At 47.2% G+C, this 20,711-nt stretch overlaps 1 protein-coding gene across 1 annotated transcript; it reads left to right on the plus strand.

Annotated features, from left to right (window-relative positions):
• Nucleotides 19,039-20,206, plus strand: LOC8061337 (late embryogenesis abundant protein B19.3). The gene is made up of 2 exons (XM_002439570.2): nucleotides 19,039-19,294; nucleotides 19,447-20,206. Exons 1-2 carry the CDS (start codon nucleotides 19,177-19,179, stop codon nucleotides 19,740-19,742), a joined length of 414 nt encoding a protein of 137 aa, XP_002439615.1. The 5' UTR covers nucleotides 19,039-19,176; the 3' UTR covers nucleotides 19,743-20,206.

Below are 20,711 nucleotides of genomic sequence, written 5' to 3' on the forward strand. Positions count from 1 at the left end.
ACGGAATTCCCAGCATGCGGTACTGTTCCCAAGACACACCAACATGTGTGCATGACACAGCACCTGACAACACTTCCCTAGACCGGCAGTGTATCCGATCATGCTCTCACAACTCCCACTTACCATGGCGTAGAGGAAGAATTGATCCATACATTACCACTCAAATGAATGGCACTCATACTATTGCACGCCGTATGAGCGACGAAATGAAAATATGATGCATTAACCCCCGAGTCAGTACTTAGCTAGCCACCTTAGAGTCCTTAACTGGGCATAAAGGATATGACCATGGCACACTAGATAGTTTTTCCAAAACTCAGTTTAACACCTTGATCTTTATAAATTACTAAAATTTTTCATTAAACCGTTCTAGGCTTTTGTTTAGAAGGTACTTATGAACAGTAACTCGCTAAACTTTGCTCCGATGCCAGCTGTAACAGAACCGACCAAATTATAAGAGATTAAGCCTGATAGTGACCATTTGCGTAGTCGAACTATCACGCTTAAGCCCATATAATCCCGGTAGTCCGTGAAATCTCGAAGGATTTCAAACCACACTTCACATAACAGCCAAGATCGTAATAAGTTTAGCGGTCGCCATCCACAAGTACATCCAGATTACAACATTCATAAAATACATCGGAGTGCTTAAAGTTATTACAAACCAAGTTCTTCAAGTAGCGGAAGCTTCATAATTCGAAAATACAACACACACGATAAGTCTGGTACAGTGCCATAGTTCGGTCATTCCCACAAAAGCAAAGGAAGAGACGGAGTGACCATCGCCCTTGGTCTAGTCATCACCCATAGCTGGGTACAGACAGAGGATGCAATAACCATAATACATTTGACCATCTGCAAAACAACATGGGAATAGAACCCTGAGTACAAGAAGGTACTCAGCTAGACTTACCCGTCATAACTTAAAATAAAGACTCATCAAGGATCATGAAGGCTATATAGTGGGGTAGCTGACGACATCTTTGCAAAACCGCAGTATTTCACTAACGTAACTTACCTAAGTCTTTCTTCTTTTAATTAGCTCAAGTTGACAGTATGATTACCTATTATCTAGGTTTGCTCTTGTGCTATTACAAACAAGTGTGAGACTATGATAGAACCTCATCATAGCACTTCTTAAACCATTCATCATTATAACCCAAGTGTTCCATAGTCCTTACTACGAGGACAGGGCTCATGTCAAGTGCTCACTATCCAGGAGCGATGGCGATTCGAATCGATTTCTGACCAGCTGGCGAGTTTATTCCCCACACAAACCACACTCACTGATCAAGTGAGCTACAGGTCACCGTGTTGCACTATCCAGGACCAATTCGCGGGTTCGACAGGCACCGCCCGTACCCGAGGACCGTTCCGGCGACCGAGGTATCCAAGGTATACCAAGGTTGCGCGCCGCGCCCTCGTCGTTCTCCTCAACCATCACCAATACAGCGCGTACATCGGGCCGATTCCCGGCCCGGATAGTGCTCAGGCTTCGCGGTCGGAACGACTTATCCTTCCAGCTAAATGTGGGGCATGCGTTCAACATGACAAGAGGGCCGTCAACGATCGGTCCTTAATCGACACAGGCAGGGGCACTATGGGCAACCCACCATAAGACCCTGCCCAGTCTCCAATTACATTCCACACTCGGTTATTTCTTTCCCCAAGCAACTATTGCTTAAACAAACGGGTATCCACCTATATCTCGCAGGTGACAGGGAATCACCCGACTTCTACCGGACTAAGCAGGCTAAGCATAGACTCCGCGCCTATCTACATAGGACAAGGTGGATAAACGAGTAGGGATAACAAGGAATACATATGCAACAACGGTATCAAGCAACTCCTATTACTTATATGCAATATAGTAGAACAAGTGTAATATACTTAGTAGGTTAGCGAGACTAGGGAGACTTAGAATGCTCCGGGGCTTGCCTTTCTCAAACGTGCTGGGTCGGTGATCCGGGCACTCTTGCAGTTCCTCTCCGGGCTCTTGTACTTCCGGAGGTTCCTGCTCCTGAAGCTCCTCGGGTTCCTCGGGTCTCACTTCGTTCTCCTGCGAGCCTGTATGATGCATATATGCTCATGAGTGGAGTGCGAGATGCCCGAGTGGATGCTTATATGAGAGAGTACCAAAAGAGTCATGTTATGATGCATAGGTAATGCACTTGATCATGCTCATTACAAGGTAGTCAACATCATCCAAGAATAAACAATTGAATCAAACATCTATTATATTCTCTTCTATAATTATTTTTCAAATGACATCAGCAACCTACATGGTGCTTCAAAGATACACCAAACCTAACTCATTCCATTCCACCTATATATACAACCAATTATAGTTTTCTTTATTCATTCCTAAGCCCATTAAAAATCACATGCAACTCTGTTCATCAATAAATTCCAGAAAAATTACAGGAGACTACTAGCTAATCATAAAGTCTACTGTAAATTTTTCATAATTTTTGGTTACTTATTTTGAGTCACAAAAATCACAAGATTAATGGATAAGGCAAGTAAAATCACCCTACTGTGATATAAGTGTCAAACAACAGATTTCATATTTTTACAATTTACCTAATATCATAAGAAACATCCACAAAATTTTCCAGATTTATTGCATGACTCCATTAATTATTAAAAATCATAAAGCACTGCCATGCAAGCATTTAAATTGCCATAAATTCATTTATACACCAAATAATATGTAACAATATTTTCTCAGTGAGTAAACACACATGCAAAGCCAACAAATCAAGTTTCACATTTTTCTGAACCATATTTTATTTATTATGCATTTTCCAAGTTTAACAAAAACATGGATTAATTATACTTACACAGAAAAGTTACTTAAACATGACATGCAATCATACTAGGATGTAGATCTGGAAATAAGGAACACACCAAAATTTATTTCACCATTTTTGGAGCTATATTCATCAAGATATGGATTTTTAAACATTTAAATCATTTCCTGGGAATTATTTTTCTGAAAACAAAACAAAATCCATCCCGAGACCTGCTAGGTGCACCCGGTGCAGTGCACCCGCGGCCGCTGACGAGCGGACCCGCCTACCAGCCGGGCCCGCTGGTCAGAGCGCAGAGGGGAGGAGCTCCGGCGAGCCGGAGCTCACCGTCGGCGACCTCTTTCGGCGAATCAAGCGGCTCTACACGTTCTACGGCTCACGGCGGACCTAGGGCACCCATTTGCGCGGCCTAAAACGGACCGGAGCAGGCTCGCCACCGGCCATGGCGGAGCGGCGGCGCTGCTCGTCGTCGGTGCGGGACGCCGGCTCGGTAGAGCGTGGCTGGAAGGGCTTGCGAGCATCGCGGTGCCAAGGCGGACACGATGCGCCAACTACGCAGCACCGGAAGGCATGGAAACGCGCGGACCACGCGTGCGGCGGCGGAGCTCTCGCCGGAGAAGAAAGCGAGGGCGAGCGGGGCTCACCGTGCCTTACCGAGCGCTCAGATGCGCGTTCTGCAACGGCGGAGCGAGGGCGAAGCTCGGGGAAGAACTAATCGAAGAATGGCGCACGCACGGGGGAGGAACAGCCGAGGCGGAGCTCGGGCTCCAATGGCGACGGTGGCGCTCTGCGCGTGCGGGGCGAGGGCGAGAGAGCGAGAGGGAGGGAGCTGAGGGGCGCAAATGGGAGAGGGGACGGAGGCGAGCGCGACCGGGGGCACCTGGTGGCCGACCGGGGCGCGTCCTCGCTGCCGCATGCCCGCCACGCGGCGGCCGAGCCCTGCCGGCGTGCCACGGCGCCGCGGCGAGCGCTGTCCGCGCGCGGACGCGAGCGCGGGCGCGGGGAAGGGGGAGGGGAGAGCGCGGGCGGGCCGAGCCGGCTTCGGCCAGTGGGCCAGAAGCGAGGCCGCGGCCTGCTAGCGCCCCCTTTTCCCCTTTTTTTTTTTTTAAAAATTCTTTTCTCAAATCCTCTTCCAACAGCATTTTGACTATTTTCAAATCATTTTCACCATTTTCACCCAAAAGCAAAGTTGCTCCAAAATAAAAACTCTACAACTTTGTTTTAACAAGCAAGACCAAATTCCAAACAGAATTTGAATCACAAGTTAAAACTCAGTTCTAGGTTTTAAATAAATACCTTTTGGAGATTTTTGTATAAATTCCATTTCTCAAATTCCATAGCTCCAAAAATTGCACAAAAATATTCTAAATTCTTCTTACACATAAAGCAACCTAATTTGAATTTTTCACAATTTTAGAAGCAAGTATCATATTTTTATCATATTTAAAACACATGAAATGAAGCACATAAAATCATACTTTGCTCAAGAGTGTCATGCTCATGATGCTTATGCTTGATGGAATGCTTATGCATGGCTTTGTTGAGGCTAAGTGCATGCTTGACACCTAGGGTGTTACAGCCACCATCGACGACCGAGCCCCGGCCGAACCCCGACGACCGCGGCACGACCTTGCCCCCGCGCCACCGAGCCTCGGTCCCGTCCGCCGCGACGACGCCATTAGACCGCGGGCACGCCATGGTCGCCACGTCCAGGAACGACGCACCCGCGACCCCATCGCCGAGCAGGAGCTTCGCCAAGCCTCGACGCCATCCTAGTCGTGCCACCGCGAGCACGTCGCCCCTCCGCGTCGTTCTCGCCCTGAAGCTCTGCCACGCCGCCGAAGCCCACGACGCCTTGCTTGTGCCCCGTTGCCCCGCGCACCTGCACCGCCGAGCAGCAGTAGAGCCGCGGCCACGGCCTAGTGCTGGACCCCCGACCACGCGCGTCGCGTCCTCACCGCGTGGTCACCACGGCGAGCAGGAGCCCGAGCGCCACCGCTTGGCGCCCCCACAACCCACGACGCCTCCGTCTCCGTCCATGTCGGCCGTGGTGACTGCAACCCCGACCCCGACACCAGTCTGTGCCACTCCGCGACGTCATCCACGGCCTCGCCCCAAGCCCAGGACCGTGCGTGACCTACTCCGCCACCACCCGAAGCACCCCCACCTCGACGTCATGGAGAGGTGCTGCGAACCCGAGCGCCGAGCACCTCCCTGTCTACAACCTCACCGAGCACGACGCCGAGCTCGCCACAGCGCTGCCGAGCCCCCTTGGTGCCCCGCGACGCCAAGCACCGCCGCGACCAGTACCTCGACGCGCCCTCGCCAAGCCTGCCCCTGCCGTCGGTGAGCCACCAGTGCCCAAGTCCCCTTCTTTTCCCCTTCTGTCACGTTCCCGACTGAGACCGGCCTTCGTGCCGCGATTCCTCCACTGTACAGGGAAGCTACAGCCATGTTGTACCACTGCCGGAGCCGCTGGACTTAACGTCGCTACTGTCGGAGCACCGAACCACGAGGCGTTGCCGAACCACAAGACTTCTCCTCCAGCTCCACCTGTGCCAAGCCGCAGCAGCGCCTCATACGCACCAAGGTCGAACCTTGAACTGAGTTGACGCCTTTCGTGACGTCGACAAAACCCATGCCCTTTTTCTTATACATTTGTATACTTGTGATACTTGATCTTAGTCATCTATGCATGATTTATCTATACCCATGTCTGTGCCGTGCCTTCATGCCGGTCTATTTATTTATCTATCTGTTTATCTATCTCTGTTGGTCGCCATGGGAATGTGCTACTCCATTTGGTCTTTGGGTTGGTCATGGCATTGTGGTTCTTTGTGCGCTGGTTCTTGAGTGTGTGTGCTGTCATCTGTGGACCGTGCCTTCGAGCCGGTCGGGGAAATCGTTCTACGTTGATCATTTCGATCGTGGGTTCATCCCACTGTGATCGCGATGCCGAGCGTAACGCATTCCTCGTGTTTAGTTGACTTCGTTAAACTACGGCCGTTAGCTCCTATCCCCATCCCTAGGATTTGATCATTGCAGACTCAATATTCATAACAACGCGGTTCTTACCCGCACCTTCGAGTCCTCAGTGATCTAGTCTAGTGGGATACAGATTAGGAGCAACCTTGTGGAATAGTCGGAAGCCAACTCGTTAGGAGAAGATCATGGCCGCGAGTCCACCTCGCCATGGCCATCGGGCTTATCCCATTTTCCTCGTATGTTTATCTTATCTGTCTCGTATGCTTATGCCACCTAGACCCAGGCATTTTCCTATTCCCGCAGTGACAACCGCATCGCCTGGAACTACAGGAATGACCTTGTGCTGATTCAGAAGCACCTAGGTCGTGAAGTGTTATGAGTTGGTGTAGTTCATGGGGTCGTGTTTATTTCTCCAACTGTCGTTTGTTCTATGGCGAGTTGGTTGAAAGAGTGTGATTTCGTTCTTCTTCTCTCTAGTTCTCAATCCCCGTCGATCCAGTAAGATGTGGATTGAGCCCCTTTTGCTTGTTCGATGTTTTGTTTCCAGTCCCGCGATTCCCGCCGTTGCTTTGGCGAGCGGATCAATGGAAAGTGAAGCCCGTGTCTTTTCTTTTCTTTTTGGTTCTTCGTGTTTAAACTCTTGTATGCTTGTACCTATTCGACCGTAGCATTTCTTTGGTTCTCGTGGTGACAGCCGCACGGCTAAGAACCCTGGTGATGTCTTAGTGCATTTAGTGCACCTAGGTTGTGGTACCCTACAAGTAGTTTGCGCACTCGTGTACTTGTGTGTCACTCTCTCTGATTCCCTGTCTGTTACCATGGTGGGTAGATTGGAAGGAGTAGACCACTTCCCTTTTCTTCTCTCTTGTTCCACCCTCTCTTGGCTCTTGCCAACTACAATGGCGTATGGATTGAGAGAGACCGGAGCTTCTCGTGCTCGTAGTCTTTTTGATTCCTGTCGATCTCTATGACACTTGGATCGAAAGACCGTAAGCTGTGGTGTTTGCTTAGAATGAGTTAGAGTCTAAGACATTTATGAAAGTCGTATAGGTTGACTCAGTTGACCCGGGAAGTACCGGCTAGGCCAAGACTCCAGCTTGTACTTAGTGAACAACCATTCCCATTTCTTTTAGCCCAGGGATCGGACATCCGTCGAGAGGGCTAAGCTGTTTTCCTTTCGTTGCTCTTTTAGTGTAGTTGTTCCTCAGTGTTCTGTCGTCTCTTTTCGCAGTCTTTCTAGGTCTAGCGGTTTGATTGTTTCGCCTTGTTAGTCGCTTTCGAGGTAGTTGCTTCGGTTAGCGTTGATCGGATCAGGACCCGTTGGAGGGAGGACATGCAGAAAGGAGGATCTCGGATGAGAACAACTACAAGTGCACTGTGGATCTTGGAAATGACATTCAACAGGTGCCACGTCCCACCCAACCTCGTAGAATCCTATTAGACATGCAATAATGTAGATGCTAGTGCTTTACTTTTATGCAAATGAACTGAGATAGGTTGCATGATAGAAATGCTTGTGAGCCATTGTCTTGTTGCAACCTATAACCCTCGCACACCCGCTGTAAGGTTAGATGCTTGCATACTACTTGCTACTGCTTCTACTACGCATTATATCTGTGATGTGATGCAATGTGGGAGATTGGATGTGAGTGGATAAGGCACGTGGTGCCAATAACTGGATAATGAGATGGTAATGGATTTGGGGAGATCTTGGCGTGTGTCTTGGGTGTGTGGTGAGGGTTGAGTCGACTGAGCAGGATCTACGACGAGTCTTGGGACAAGTCTTGCCGGAGGACGCTACCTGGGCGTTCTCCATGAGAGATACATGTGGCGGGTACATGTGACAGGGAGAGGTCCCGGAGTGGAGTGTCTTCGTGGGACGAAGCGTCGGGATGGGAGGTGCTGTTTAGCACGGGGTAATCGGATGTCCCGTCGAGCGGGGCATCGGTTGGCCCCTCGTGAAGATGTCCTGTTTGGTCACCCTAAGGACTGAGATGTTCTGTGGACCGGGTCTTAGGAAGCCTTGCACCCCACTCGCTCTTATGGGGAGGAGACGGATGTACGACCAGCTAGGGCGGTGCCACTACTACTAGGTTGTTAGCGGATAGTGTAGGGAGGTACGGGCATGAGGACCCACACCCTCCTAAGACAGCGTAGTGAACTTTGGGGCCCGGTACTACGCCTCACAGTCTCAGCGTATCGGTGGTACTCCGGTATGGTCCCAGATCTGAGTGGTAGGGTGGCATCATGTTTAGTTGGAAGGCAGCCCGGAATCAGCCTAGACGAGGGCCTTCGTCGATGATGGTGATCTTGTGGTTAGTGCAAACCTCTGCAGAGTTTTGGTTGATCGATCGATACATATGCCGATTTGTCGGCTATGGACCTTTCCTAAGTACAGCTTCACTTGACTAGTGAGAGGAGTCCTTTCTACCTTCCCCTGGGTTTGTGTTGGATCCGGCGATGGTCGTTGAGGCAAGGCACGAGTGGGAGTCGTACTTGCCGCCTAGAGAGTGAGAGTGTGGTGAGATGTGTGTGATGGGATGGATGGATGGATGGATGGACATGTGGTTGAGATGGATTAAAACTTGATGAATTATTATTTATAAATATTGATGAACTTGGATAGGAAAAACTACAGCCATATATATAGGCCTCTTGATCTACCCTTTGCATTCCACTTACCACAAAGCTTACGCAAAAGCATAGGCTGGGAGCCAGTGGCCAGTACAAATCATACTAAAAATTGTTTAGCAGGTTTTGAACGTGGCCTATGACAATAACTACGAAGAATAGAAGGATTAGGTGTTCTCGTTCCTGCGCTCAAGTTTGGTTCAGAGATGAAGGCTACGCCCGCTGATAAACTACGCCGACTCTGATGATTGCCCGTGAAGGAGGAGCCTTCACCGCTGATGCGCTACATCGACTCTGATAAAGACCCAAGTGTGTTTTCCGCTAGAAAAACATTGTAATAGGCTTGTTAATTAAGAGTTGTAAAGTAAATGTGTTGTAATTTTATTTTTCACGATGTATGACTATGATAACAGCTGATATATGATAATGTGATGGCTCAATTTCTGAATTATCACATTATAATTCGAATCTGTGGATTTTTCCCCTTTGTGGAAGAATCTAGGTCGTTTCAGGTGGCCTGATATTGACAATACGTGTTTCAAAGCTTTTCGACCCCTCCTTCTCATGCTCTGCCAAGTCAACAAGTTTTAAAGTGCGGCTCCTTGCAATTTTGGACAAAAATAGGGCCGTACCAGCGGCCTTCTTCTTTGGCTCGAACGGGGAAACCAATTTGGGGACCGAGAATTTTGTTTTCTTTGGTTGCGGTGGTGTCTTATCATCATTTTTGGGTGCCGGTGGTGTGGAAGATTGCGGTGTTGAAGCATGGGGTTTAGGTGATGGTGGTGAAGCCTGGGGTTTAGGTGATGGTGGGGGAGTGGGTTTTGATGGTGGCGGGGATGGTGGTTGAGGCATTATTGGTGATGGTGGTGGTGGGGATTGTGGATGCAAGATTGGAGAGGTTGGTGGAGTGGGAAGAGATGTGGGATGGGACGACTCCTGAGTCTGCGGCACTTCTCGGGGTGATGGTTGTGGTACCTGAGACAGCAGGACGTCCCGTCGAGGCCAAAGAATAAAATTCTTGATAGCTTGTCCCAGTTTCTCAATGCCCTCGGGACTGGGAATGTCTAGCATGTCGTCCTCATATCCTTGGACAACTGTCAACACTTCCACCCTGTAGTAGTCCTCAGGGATCTCACTACCATGGAATTGACGCCCCGAGATCGCAAGTCCTGTGGCTACTTCCCTTGTACGGTTATTGTTAAAACCATACCTTATGACTAGGGAGCAAGGCACAGGTCTATCGATCTCATCAACTGGATAGCGGACCTTGTCTCCGGTAGAGGCAATACTACTTGGGACGACCGAAGCTTGTTCTGTTGTTGTCGGGGCGACGACTAGCTGCATTTGAGGAGGCTGCTGGCCACTTAATTGGCTAGACATTGCGGTCGCCAATCGCTGCATCAACTCAGGAGGAGGATTGGAGAGGATTTTAGACATCGCCTCTTCGACTTCTCTCTTAGCCTCCTTAAAATAATTAGATATTTCTGTCTTGTAGCGATCCCGTTTCCTATACATTGCTTCCCACTCTGGTCCGAAGCCTTCTTTCCATCCTTCTTTTGATGAGATGCCTCGTACACGACCAGGATGCTCTGGGTTACCTAGAGCAACAGTAAGGACATCTTTCTCCCTTTGAGGCTTAAATTCGCCCGCTTGCTGCTTAGCTGCCACAGCGAAAATATTCTTCGCTGCCTTCTTCAAGGCCTCCATCCCTTTCATTAATAATATTGATGGTTCAGTATGACGACGCAACATTGCCTCTAAGAATTCAGCATCTTCCGCAGCCGTATCATTTGGTAAGACATGAGTTCTTGCACCATCATTTCCCCCAGCAAATCCACCAGCGGTAACATTTGGCACAACATGTTCACTCTGGGGTGTGTCGTAGAAAAACTGATCAGCAGGCATGCCTGGACCATCGGTGTCGATGTGTGCTGGGTCCCCAACTGTATAAGGCGCTGAGCTACCCTCTCCATGCTTTGTCCAAATCAAGTAATCCTTCATAAATCCTCAACAGACTAGATGAGAAATGATTACTTCAGTATCTTCAAATAGAAGAATATTTCTGCAGTCGTAGCATGGACAATATATATGCTTCGTCTTTGTTCTCAAAGCATGGTTCTTAGCGGCATCAACAAACCTATGCACCTCAGGTATATATGATGGATCTAGTCTTGATAAGTTATACATCCATAAGAACCTCTCCATCATGACCTGTTGAAAAGTTAGTAAATTAATTGAAATATTGTCTATGAATATTTGTTATTAAAAATAAAAGCAGACCTAACAATTAAATCAAATTGAAAAAAGAATCATGGAAATGGTGAGAGGAGAGGCAACATCTTAAACAAGAGGGCATAAAAATGCTTATCGCGTAATTAAATCAAATTTACATAAAAAATAACATCCTAAACAATATAATTTAAAAAACTAAAAAGAAAACTTACCTTTCTTAGCCACCTCCACCTCCTTCCAAGAAATGAAGATCAAAACATCCACCCTTGTATTTTGACCTGTTGAAAAGTTAGTAAATTAATTGAAATATTGTCTACGAATATTTGTTATCAAAAATAAAAGACCACCTAACAATTAAATCAAATTGAAAAAGTAAAACAAGTATCAAAAATAAAGACAAAACCCTAAATATATATCTTTATAACACTATAATAAATTTGACAAGGTACAAAAACACTGTTTATGGAAACTAAATATATATCTTTATATTACTAAAAAATATTTGAGAAGGAAACATGGAAATGGTGAGAGGAGAGGCAACATCTTAAGCAACCTCATACATGAAAAATGCTTATCGCATAATTAAATTAAATTTACATAAAAATAACATCCTAAACAATATAATTTAAAAAACTAAAAAGAAAACCTATCTTTCTCTCTCTTCCCAAGCATGGAAACACCATTCATGAAAACTACTACATATATATGTCTTGGATTCACTAATTAGAGAAGTAAACATAAAAAAGAAGAGAGGAGAGACATCATCTAACCATCTTAAGCAACCTCATTTGAGCAAATATAGACCATACCTAGCTATTCTACTCTCTCCCTCTCATGGTGAAACTCTAGATCTAAAAAGTAGCTTAAATTGAGGAAGAGGGCACAAAAAGAGGCATTAGAGGCATCAACTAACCTTACTTAGCCACTCCACTTAGCCACTCCTTCCAAGAAATGAAGATCAAAACCTCCCCCCTTGTATTTTGAAAAATTTGGACCTCCAAGATGGGCTGCAATAGAAGGTGGCTGCGAGCTACAAATCTACTCGAGGAGGAAGAAGAGGGCTTCGGGTATTTATAGAAAGGTAATTCACAGGCGGTTTGTTATGTGAACCGCCTGTGTAAATCCATTAACATAGGCGGTTCACATAACTGAACCGCATGTGTAAATGAACCATTTACACAGGCGGTACTGAGCCTTTTATACAGGCGGTTTTCTATTCTAGCCGTACAAATTTTCAACACAGGCGTATTATAACTAAAACCGCCTATGCAAATGTTTTACTCCCGCCGGCTTAGAACCTCTGTGTACTAGTGTTTGTTTCTGATATGAGAAATGATTTCTACTATTTCTCCTCTCTTTTACTTTAATCCTTATCTGAGTTGCTACATTAGCAAAAATGTTTAGGAGCATAGTATCTAATGCCATGGTTTTAAGTAGTTCAAACTTAAAAGTTTAAAGCTAACTCTCATCTAAAATAACTATTAGATGTAACAGAGGTGAACAACTTAGCTAATATGTTGCACATCTAGTATATGCCCTCCGTTTCATATTTATAGGTCATTTTGACTCTCTTAAATATAAAACTTTTAATACATGTGCAAATATATGATACGTCTAGATATATATTAAACATCTAAAAAACATAAAATGATTTATAATTTGAAATGAAGGAAGAGAGCTATCTAACAAAAAATTATTAGCCGTCTCTACGTGCCTACTATAATTACAACGAATCATAACAAGAAAATATAGTTTTTTCTAGTGATATGGGGTTTTCTAATTTTTCCTAATGTTTAATATTCAGCATTTTATAAACTTTCACTATTAAATATCTTTTTATAAGAATTCTCATGTGCGAGAACTAGCGGAAATATTCTTATATATATTACTAAACACTAGGACCACCATTCTACTGGCGATCGATAATCTAGACGACTAGAACCCTAAAGAACATTATTGAGGTCAAGCTTTTGTAAAAGCATCCGCGTGTTTTAAGAAAGAACCTATGTGGTTTTTTATATGCACGGTAAATGCTTGTTTTGATAGTAGAAAAATCACTCTTATCCGTTGTGAAGTTTCAACTGCCATACGTCTTTTTTAGCTCGACTTTTCAAGAAAACTCTCCACCACTTTACGGTCGAACATGTCGTCCTGTCTGGAGCTAGCTATATACTTGTTTGTAACCCGAAGGTTTGTAACCTATGCCCGGCCGGCCTTTTTGATCATCTCTCTAGAGGTATGTGTGGCTGAATTCTGGCGAGTATAATTGTTTGTAACCCACTCCACTACACGCATGTATACATGGGCGAAACGCGCCACGCCAGGCCATATATATGGTGTGCCTCCATATATGCATGGTGAGTGACCAGCAGCTTCTTCTCAGACAGAAAAATGCCAAGACAATCGAAGTGGGGGCAACAGGGCGGTCCATGCCATCCCTGTACACTGTCTCGCCGGGCACCTAGGGCGTGTTTGCGAGGGTGGCCCAGCAGGCCGGCTGCGTCCTCGGGCTGCAATGCACGTTGTTTGTGCAGTTGGCCCAAGCCGCAGCCCGGCCTCACACAGCCAAAAGGGGCGCCTCCGCCTAGCCTCAGAGAAACGCCGCTAGGGTTCGTATCTCTGGAGCTCGGCTGGTCTCAGCGGGCGGATTGGGGGCGATTGGCGGGGGCGAGGGTGGCTGAGGCGGGCTCGCGCGGGAAGGTGAAACCTCCGCGCGCGCTTTCCACCCCGGCGAAATCGTTCGCCTATAAGTATTGCTCCTCTGAACCCTAACTCCTCCTTCCTCTCTTCGTCGATTCGGCTCCCTCTTCCCTCGTGAGATACCGGCGGCGTTGAGCACTACTGCGTGGCGACGGTGTAGTCCTCCCGTGGTCTTCTCTCCATTCCCCTTTGGTACAACGTCGGCGCGCAGCTGCTGTTGCTGGGACTCCACGGTGGTGGTGGCCTCTTCCGCCTCTTGACGTCGTCTCCTGTCGGATCTGCTTCCCCTACATCCAGATCTACTTCCTCTTCGCCTTCGTGGTTACGACCCCGAGCCCAAGGTGAAATTGAACCACAATTTTGTTATACCTTTGTTAGCGTTCGGTGCAAATGCATGGTCTTTATGATTTCTTTTACTCTTTGGTTCATGTGTGATTTAGTACTTGTTTTTGTTCTGCCCGGTTAAGATGATGCGAAAATGATTATGATTTCGTACTTGTTTTTGTTCGGCAACGTTACGAAGATGTGAAAATGGTTATCTTTTTTTAGATTGGGTCGATGATGTTGTCCATTTGTAGCACAGGGAGGCATCACTTGTATGATGCAGCCGTGCTTTCGTGTTAAAATCATTCATTGTGCAAACATGTTGATGCCTGGCAGGGCTTCTTTAGCTGAATGGATTTCTGTTTTTTGTATGCATGTAGATGGATCCCTCTATGAGCCGTGACATGTTGTGTAGGCAGGTTGCTGCCTTGACAGTAGTGATGGTTTCTTTTGTTAGTACCAGGCTGAAGAGAAAACAGCCTGAACCTGAAACTGTCCCTGACCCTTTGGCACCTATTATCAGAGAACAAAATGAACAACACAGACAGAGGACATTGAGCCTCATTTACCACTCTACTGATGTAGAGTGCATTTCCATGCTTAGAATGAGGAGAGCACCTTTCTTTGCTTTATGCACAATTTTTAGAGAGAGACAGCTAGTCAATGATAGAGATGGGGTCTCTGTAGAGGAGCAGGTTGCCATGTTCCTCCATGTAGTTGGCCACAATCAAAGGTTTAGAGTAGTGCACAGTTCCTTTAGGAGATCCATTCAAAATAGTACACAAGCACTTTCATCAGGTTCTGTATGCTGTTGGAGAGCTTAGGAGTGAAATCATCAAGGGACCTAGCTCCAGCACTCACCCTAAGGTCTTAGGAAGTCATAGGTGGAATCCATACCTAAAGGTAATTGTTTACCTAGGGTTCATTAGCTGTTCATACTCTATTTTGTATCACTCACTTGTCTGGTTTTAGGATTGTCTTGGTGCCATTGATGGCACCCATGTGCTGGCAAGGGTGCTTAGGCACATGCAGCAAGCTTTCAGGGGTAGAAAAAAGGAACCCACTCAAAATGTCATGGTTGCTGTTGACTTTGGTCTCAAGTTCACTTATGTACTAGCTGGTTGGGAGGGTTCTGCCCATGATGCTTTGATTCTGGCTGATGCCATTAAGAGGGCTGATGGGTTCACTGTACCTAAAGGTAATTGCACAATCACATTCATGAAATTGAACACCTAAATAATTTCACATTGCCTCACAGTAGATGTGCCATTGTAGGTAAATTTTATTTGGTCGATGCTGGTTATGCATGCCGCAATGGTTTCCTACCCCCCTAGAGGGGGGTGAGGTACCATTTGAGTGAGTTTGGCAGCAGAAATCGACCCACCAATGCCAAGGAACTTTTCAACCTTAGGCATTCATCACTTAGAGTCACTGTGGAGAGAGCCATAGGTGCACTGAAGAACAGGTTCCGTATCCTTGACAACAAACCCTTCCACAAGTACAAGACATAGGTCAAGCTTGTGTTAGCTTGTGCCATCCTCCACAATTGGATCATTGGCTTTGGTATTGATGAACATGTCCCTGTTGAAGAAGGATTCACAGGGAGCCTTCCTGATCCACTAGAAAGTGTTAGCCAAGAACAAGATTCAGTTGTCATGGCTCAAAAGAGGGATGCAATCTGCAATGCTATGTGGGAAGGGAGGGGAACTTCAAGGGTGTGATGCTATGCTGAGTAGCCCTGTCATGGTACTCTTGTTTGTACTATGAAACTTTGATTAATTGCTGGACATGGCTGAGACCAAATTTTTTATGTGTGTTTTTGGTTTCACATGTTACTTAATAACATTTGTGTGCAGTTGTCCTTATGTATTGGTTTTCATATTTGACCTGCACAAGGTAGTTTTGCTTTGGTTGTTATTCCTGATTCTGACATGGACAACACAACTAGGATGCCTACTCTGCCTGAGGTTGTGGTTGGTGTTGAGGGTGGTTTTGTTGGAGCTACTGATGTGCTTGATGAGATGATTAGGACTGGGTCTGCTGCTGCTGTTGTAGGAGGTACTGCAGGTGGTGTTGCATTTGATGCTGCACTACCTACTCGTACTGCTCCAGCAACAACTGATGATATCCCTCATGCTTCTGGGGGTGGTAGAGCTATGAGGTGGAACAACAACACCTCTGGTTTTGTGCTTAGGAGAATGGCTCAACTTGTAGGGGATGGTAGCAGGCCTGATAAGGTCTTCAAGGATAAGGATGTGAACCATGTGGCCAAAGCCCTTAAGGAATACTGTGGTGAGGTGGTCAGCCCAACTTAGGTGTATAACCACCTAAGGAAATGAAGGAAAAAATGGGCTAGGGTGGCTAGGCTCAAAGACCTTAGTGGGGCTTTATGGGACAGTGACGCCAATGCTATCATGCTTGATGAGGATCACTACCTTGGCCACTGCAAGGTAGTCACTTTTGACATCCTATAATTCTGTCCTTACCTTGCTTGTATTCATTACCTCCCCTGTAACTATTTCTTTTCGACCAAATTGTTCAGGACCATCCTAAAGATGCTGAGTTCCTGAACTGCCCTATTAGATTCTACACTGAGATGGAAGCTATATTTGGTGGCAACATGGCCACAGGCAGGTTTGCAGTAGGATCTGGTGAAGCCCTAGGGCAAAACCTGACTGATAGTGTTGCTGGCAAAGCTGAGGGCCCTACAATGACCTATACCACCACACAAACAGAGATTAATGAAGGTAGCAAGGCCACAGAGGTGCCATCCACAGTTGTGGGTGGCAAGAGGAAGAGAGGGAATTTCAGTGAGGAGGAGATCCTAATGTTGACAAACATGTCTGATGCAGTCAACAATGTGGCTAATGCTCTTAGGGAGACTGGACCTGCCCATGTAGATGGTAGCTTGTACCTAGCTGTTATGGAGATGGAGGGTTACACTGAGGATGCCCTGATGGTTGCTTACACCTTCTTGCTAGACAATAAGGCACAAGGCAGGGGGTTTGTGAACATGAGTGATGGACATAGGACCATTTGGCTAAGGAACTTCCTAGCCAAAAACTACTTCATGTAGTTCCAGTTCATGCTTGTCCAGCTAGGGGGTTGACTGTTGAGATGTATAGTTCCTCCACCTCCCTTACCCACTCTCCTCTTCTTTTGACTCCAACTTGGAGATGGCTTCTGTAGATCTTTTGTGCAGGCAGGTTGTAGGACTGACTGCTGACCTTTTGCGAAGGATTAACTAGGAGGGTGGCTAACAATTTGGGCCCTATAGCATGTTGGGCAGAACAAGTTATTGTAACATACTTTGAGCAACCTCTGTTGGCTGCTTCTTATTTCATGCATCTACTTTTTCTGCACTATGTTCTGCCTACTTATGTATGGTTTCCTGTGATGAGTACTAATAAGTTACATTATGTCATGCCTACTTATGTATGTTTGCCCTTTGCATATTCTGAGGCTTTGGTTTCCTTTTTGGCCTATGATGACAAATAATCTATGAGATGACTATCCTATTTTTCTTATGTCATTCATCACATCTGAAGGAACCATAAACTTTACTTTGCAACAATTGGGTCCATGACTCAAGATGATGGCAAGAAGTTTATGGTCCTCCAGATGCCATGGCTGCCATAATTCTTAACAATCTGAGGTGGCTACACATCTATATTTGCTGCTGGTTGTAGGGTTAATTCATTCATGGTTATCATCAGGCCATGAGATACATCCATCCCCAATGCAACAAGAGTTCCACTTACCACCTAATGGCTGAGGATGGAGTGTCTCATGGCCCCATGGTAATCATGAAAAAGTTCTTTAAGATCAAGATAATTGCCACCCGGGATGATTGTGCAGAAACATTATGATCTGAGGCCCCTTTGAACTGGTTATTTTGTTGCCTATGATGTCACATTGGTTACTTATGAAGCACCATATGGTTGCGGCATGGAAGAACTTCCATTTGGCTCAAACCAAACTAAAGTTCTCCAATGCCGCACTCATAGCTGTTTCAAAATTGTGGCTAAGTTGATCTTTGGCTTTTTTTGAAGGAACATGACTTGGTATGTTGTGTACAAAGGCTACAAGCCTGAAGTCTATAAACATTGGACAGAGTGCAATGCCCAGGTTGCTGGTTTTAAGAAGAACTGCTACCAGGGGTTTCCAACAAAGGAAGAGGCAGTAGCCTCTTTCTTGGAGTACATGGGCTGTGATGAAGATGCCATGGAAACCAAAGTGTTTCCAAATCAACATTGCATCAATGAGCCCAAAAAAGTTGTTGCTAGGATGAACATCTTCCTTCCTATTGCTATATCTCTATTTGTGCTTTGCCTTGCCATGCTATTGTATGTATCTAAATCTTCCTACACTTGTCCTGCAAATAAGTAGGTCGTGCAGCTGTTCAATGACTACCTAGTATGTTCTATACCGAGGTAAGCACCCAGGTGTATACTCTAAGTGGAAAGATCTATGTCTTGCTTTCGATGGAGGGGAGAGTAACTTGTATCAAGGTTTCAAAAGTAGAGATGAAGCTGATGTTGCTTTTCTAGCTTTCAGATTGACTAATATCTGCTGAACTTGCATGAATTTCACTTGCATGAATTTCACTACCCGATGATGTTATAACTGAGGACCAAATATGATGTTCTAATAGGGCACAATGATGTGTGGATCATGCATTTTCTTGACTGTTGTAACTATAAGGCTTTGAATTAAATGATGTCTCATATTTCTGCAACCTATGGGCCTGGCTGTGACTTGGTGCACAAACACAATCTCATTTTAGTAGTTGAGGTAGTTGGATGATAAGTCAGACTGGGGTCTGGTTCACAAACACAGACTCATCTGGATCAGACTGGTTTTACAAACAAAACTGCTTGCAGCCGTTTGGACTGGCTAAACCAGGCCAGGGCCCTTGGGGGCAGGCCTGGCCGCCCCGTTCACCCTCGCAAACACGCCCGTAGTCTCTCATCCGGTAGGTCGTCATGCCCCTCTCGGTCTCGGCTCGAGCACGGTGCCGAGCGCACGCGCGCATGCACACACGCGGCGGCAATGCAGCATGGCCGGTGCACCAGCTCGTCCCCATGCTACAGTAGTGCTTCCTCTACCGGATAACTACTCTCGCTCACATGCGCGCATGCAGGCCCTCCTCGCTCGACTCGCACGCGTACGTGTCGCCCTCGCAAGGCCTTGTAGCACACGCGTCGCGCCGCACACGGCCGCCGAGGGACCCTGCCTTTGGTCCGCGTCGGCGCACACTGCACGTCCCTGGCCAGCCGAGCCCTGGCCTCGCGGCGTGCCGCCTCTCCACTGGACGGCTATAAAAAGGCGGCACCACCACCTGATCCTTTCATATCACACAAGCAGCCAGTACGTAGCTAGCTAAACAGCGACACCTAAAGAGCAGTTCCTCACACGTACGTCTAGCGACCATCCACACCGAGCTCGTGAGCTTTCGTTCGTTCGTTAGTTTCTGAGGGCGGCGGCGATAATGGCGTCCGGTCAGGACAGCAGGGAGGAGCTGGATCGCATGGCCGAGGAGGGCCAGACCGTCGTCCCCGGCGGCACCGGCGGCAAGTCCCTCGAGGCACAGGAGCACCTCGCCGAAGGTTTGTAACCTATGGCCGGCCGGCCTTTTTGATCATCTCTCTATACACTGCTAGCTACTAGACCACCACTACTGCATGCGTTAATGGCCAAGAACGTAACTAACTGATCGATGAAACGACTGTGTTCATCTGTTGGATGTGTGCGTGCACAGGGCGCAGCCACGGCGGGAGCAAGGGCGGGCAGACCCGCAAGGAGCAGCTGGGCCACGAGGGCTACGTCGAGATGGGGAAGAAGGGCGGGCAGACCCGGAGTGAGCAGCTGGGCCACGAGGGCTACCAGGAGATGGGCAGCAAGGGCGGGCAGACTCGCAGGGAGCAGCTGGGCCACGAGGGCTACCAGGAGATGGGGAAGAAGGGCGGGCTGAGCACCAAGGAGGAGTCCGGCGGCGAGCGCGCCGCCCGGGAGGGCATCGAGATCGACGAGTCCAAGTTCAGGACCAAGTCCTAGATCTCTGATGCCTGTGCGGCGTACCGCGTACGTGTCCCGTGCCCCGTAGCATCTAGTAGCTGCAGGCAGGTAGTGTAGGCTAGTCGTAGCACATGTGCCACTCCAGGTTTTGGCACGTGTGTGCACTGAATAATAATGTAGGGCGTCAGTCGCCGCAGCACGCATGTAGGCGGTCATATGGTGTGCGTATGATCATGCGTGCTTTGCTAGCTTGTAGCTTCAGTTTGGTGCTGATGATAGTCAATTGTCAGCGGTCGTCGTGACTTTGTGGTGTTGAGGCATATGCAGCTTTGTCGTCGTCGGGAGTTTCAGCAGCCTGTGTTCTGGCTCTACCCCAAACTGTAGTCCCTTAGTGTGTGGTGTGGTGGGGTCTAGCACCTGATGCCTCAAGGTCGTCGAGTTTGCTTGTATCCATGCTTTGTTTCGGTAACGTAGTACGAGTAATAGTTGGTTCGTAACACACATAAGAATCTTCTGTGTTTCTTTAGACTGCTGCAATTTGTTTGGAGTGATTCTCTTCGTACAAGGAAGGATATAGCTAGTTTGGCACAAGAGAAACCAGGACAAGGAACGGAAACATTGCACCTCGTCAGTCCAAGACTTGTAGCTATAGCCTGTGCAATACATACAGCATCGTCAGTAGAGTCTTGATATTCATCTTATTTCTCCCGATGAGTGAGTGCGTAAGCACATTGGAAGCAGCAATTCTAACAAGGACTTTGATCTGCTCGCTCTCCCATCTCCCATAGTGTTTGCTTTGAGAGAAGTCTTGATCTTAGCAGCCTCCCACGTTCCCGTTTCATGTTTCGGAGTTTCAGTTTCCAATCTGAAAATGGGGACGGTAACATATATAGCTGCAGGAAACGGGGACCGGATATCCCAAGTTCCAGTTCCCATTCTGGACCGGATATCCCAAGTTCCAGTTCTCATTCTGGAAACGGGGACACAGCTGCAGGAACTGGGATGGGA

The sequence above is a fragment of the Sorghum bicolor genome, chromosome 9, assembly GCF_000003195.3.
Source record: "Sorghum bicolor cultivar BTx623 chromosome 9, Sorghum_bicolor_NCBIv3, whole genome shotgun sequence".
NCBI lineage: Eukaryota > Viridiplantae > Streptophyta > Magnoliopsida > Poales > Poaceae > Sorghum > Sorghum bicolor.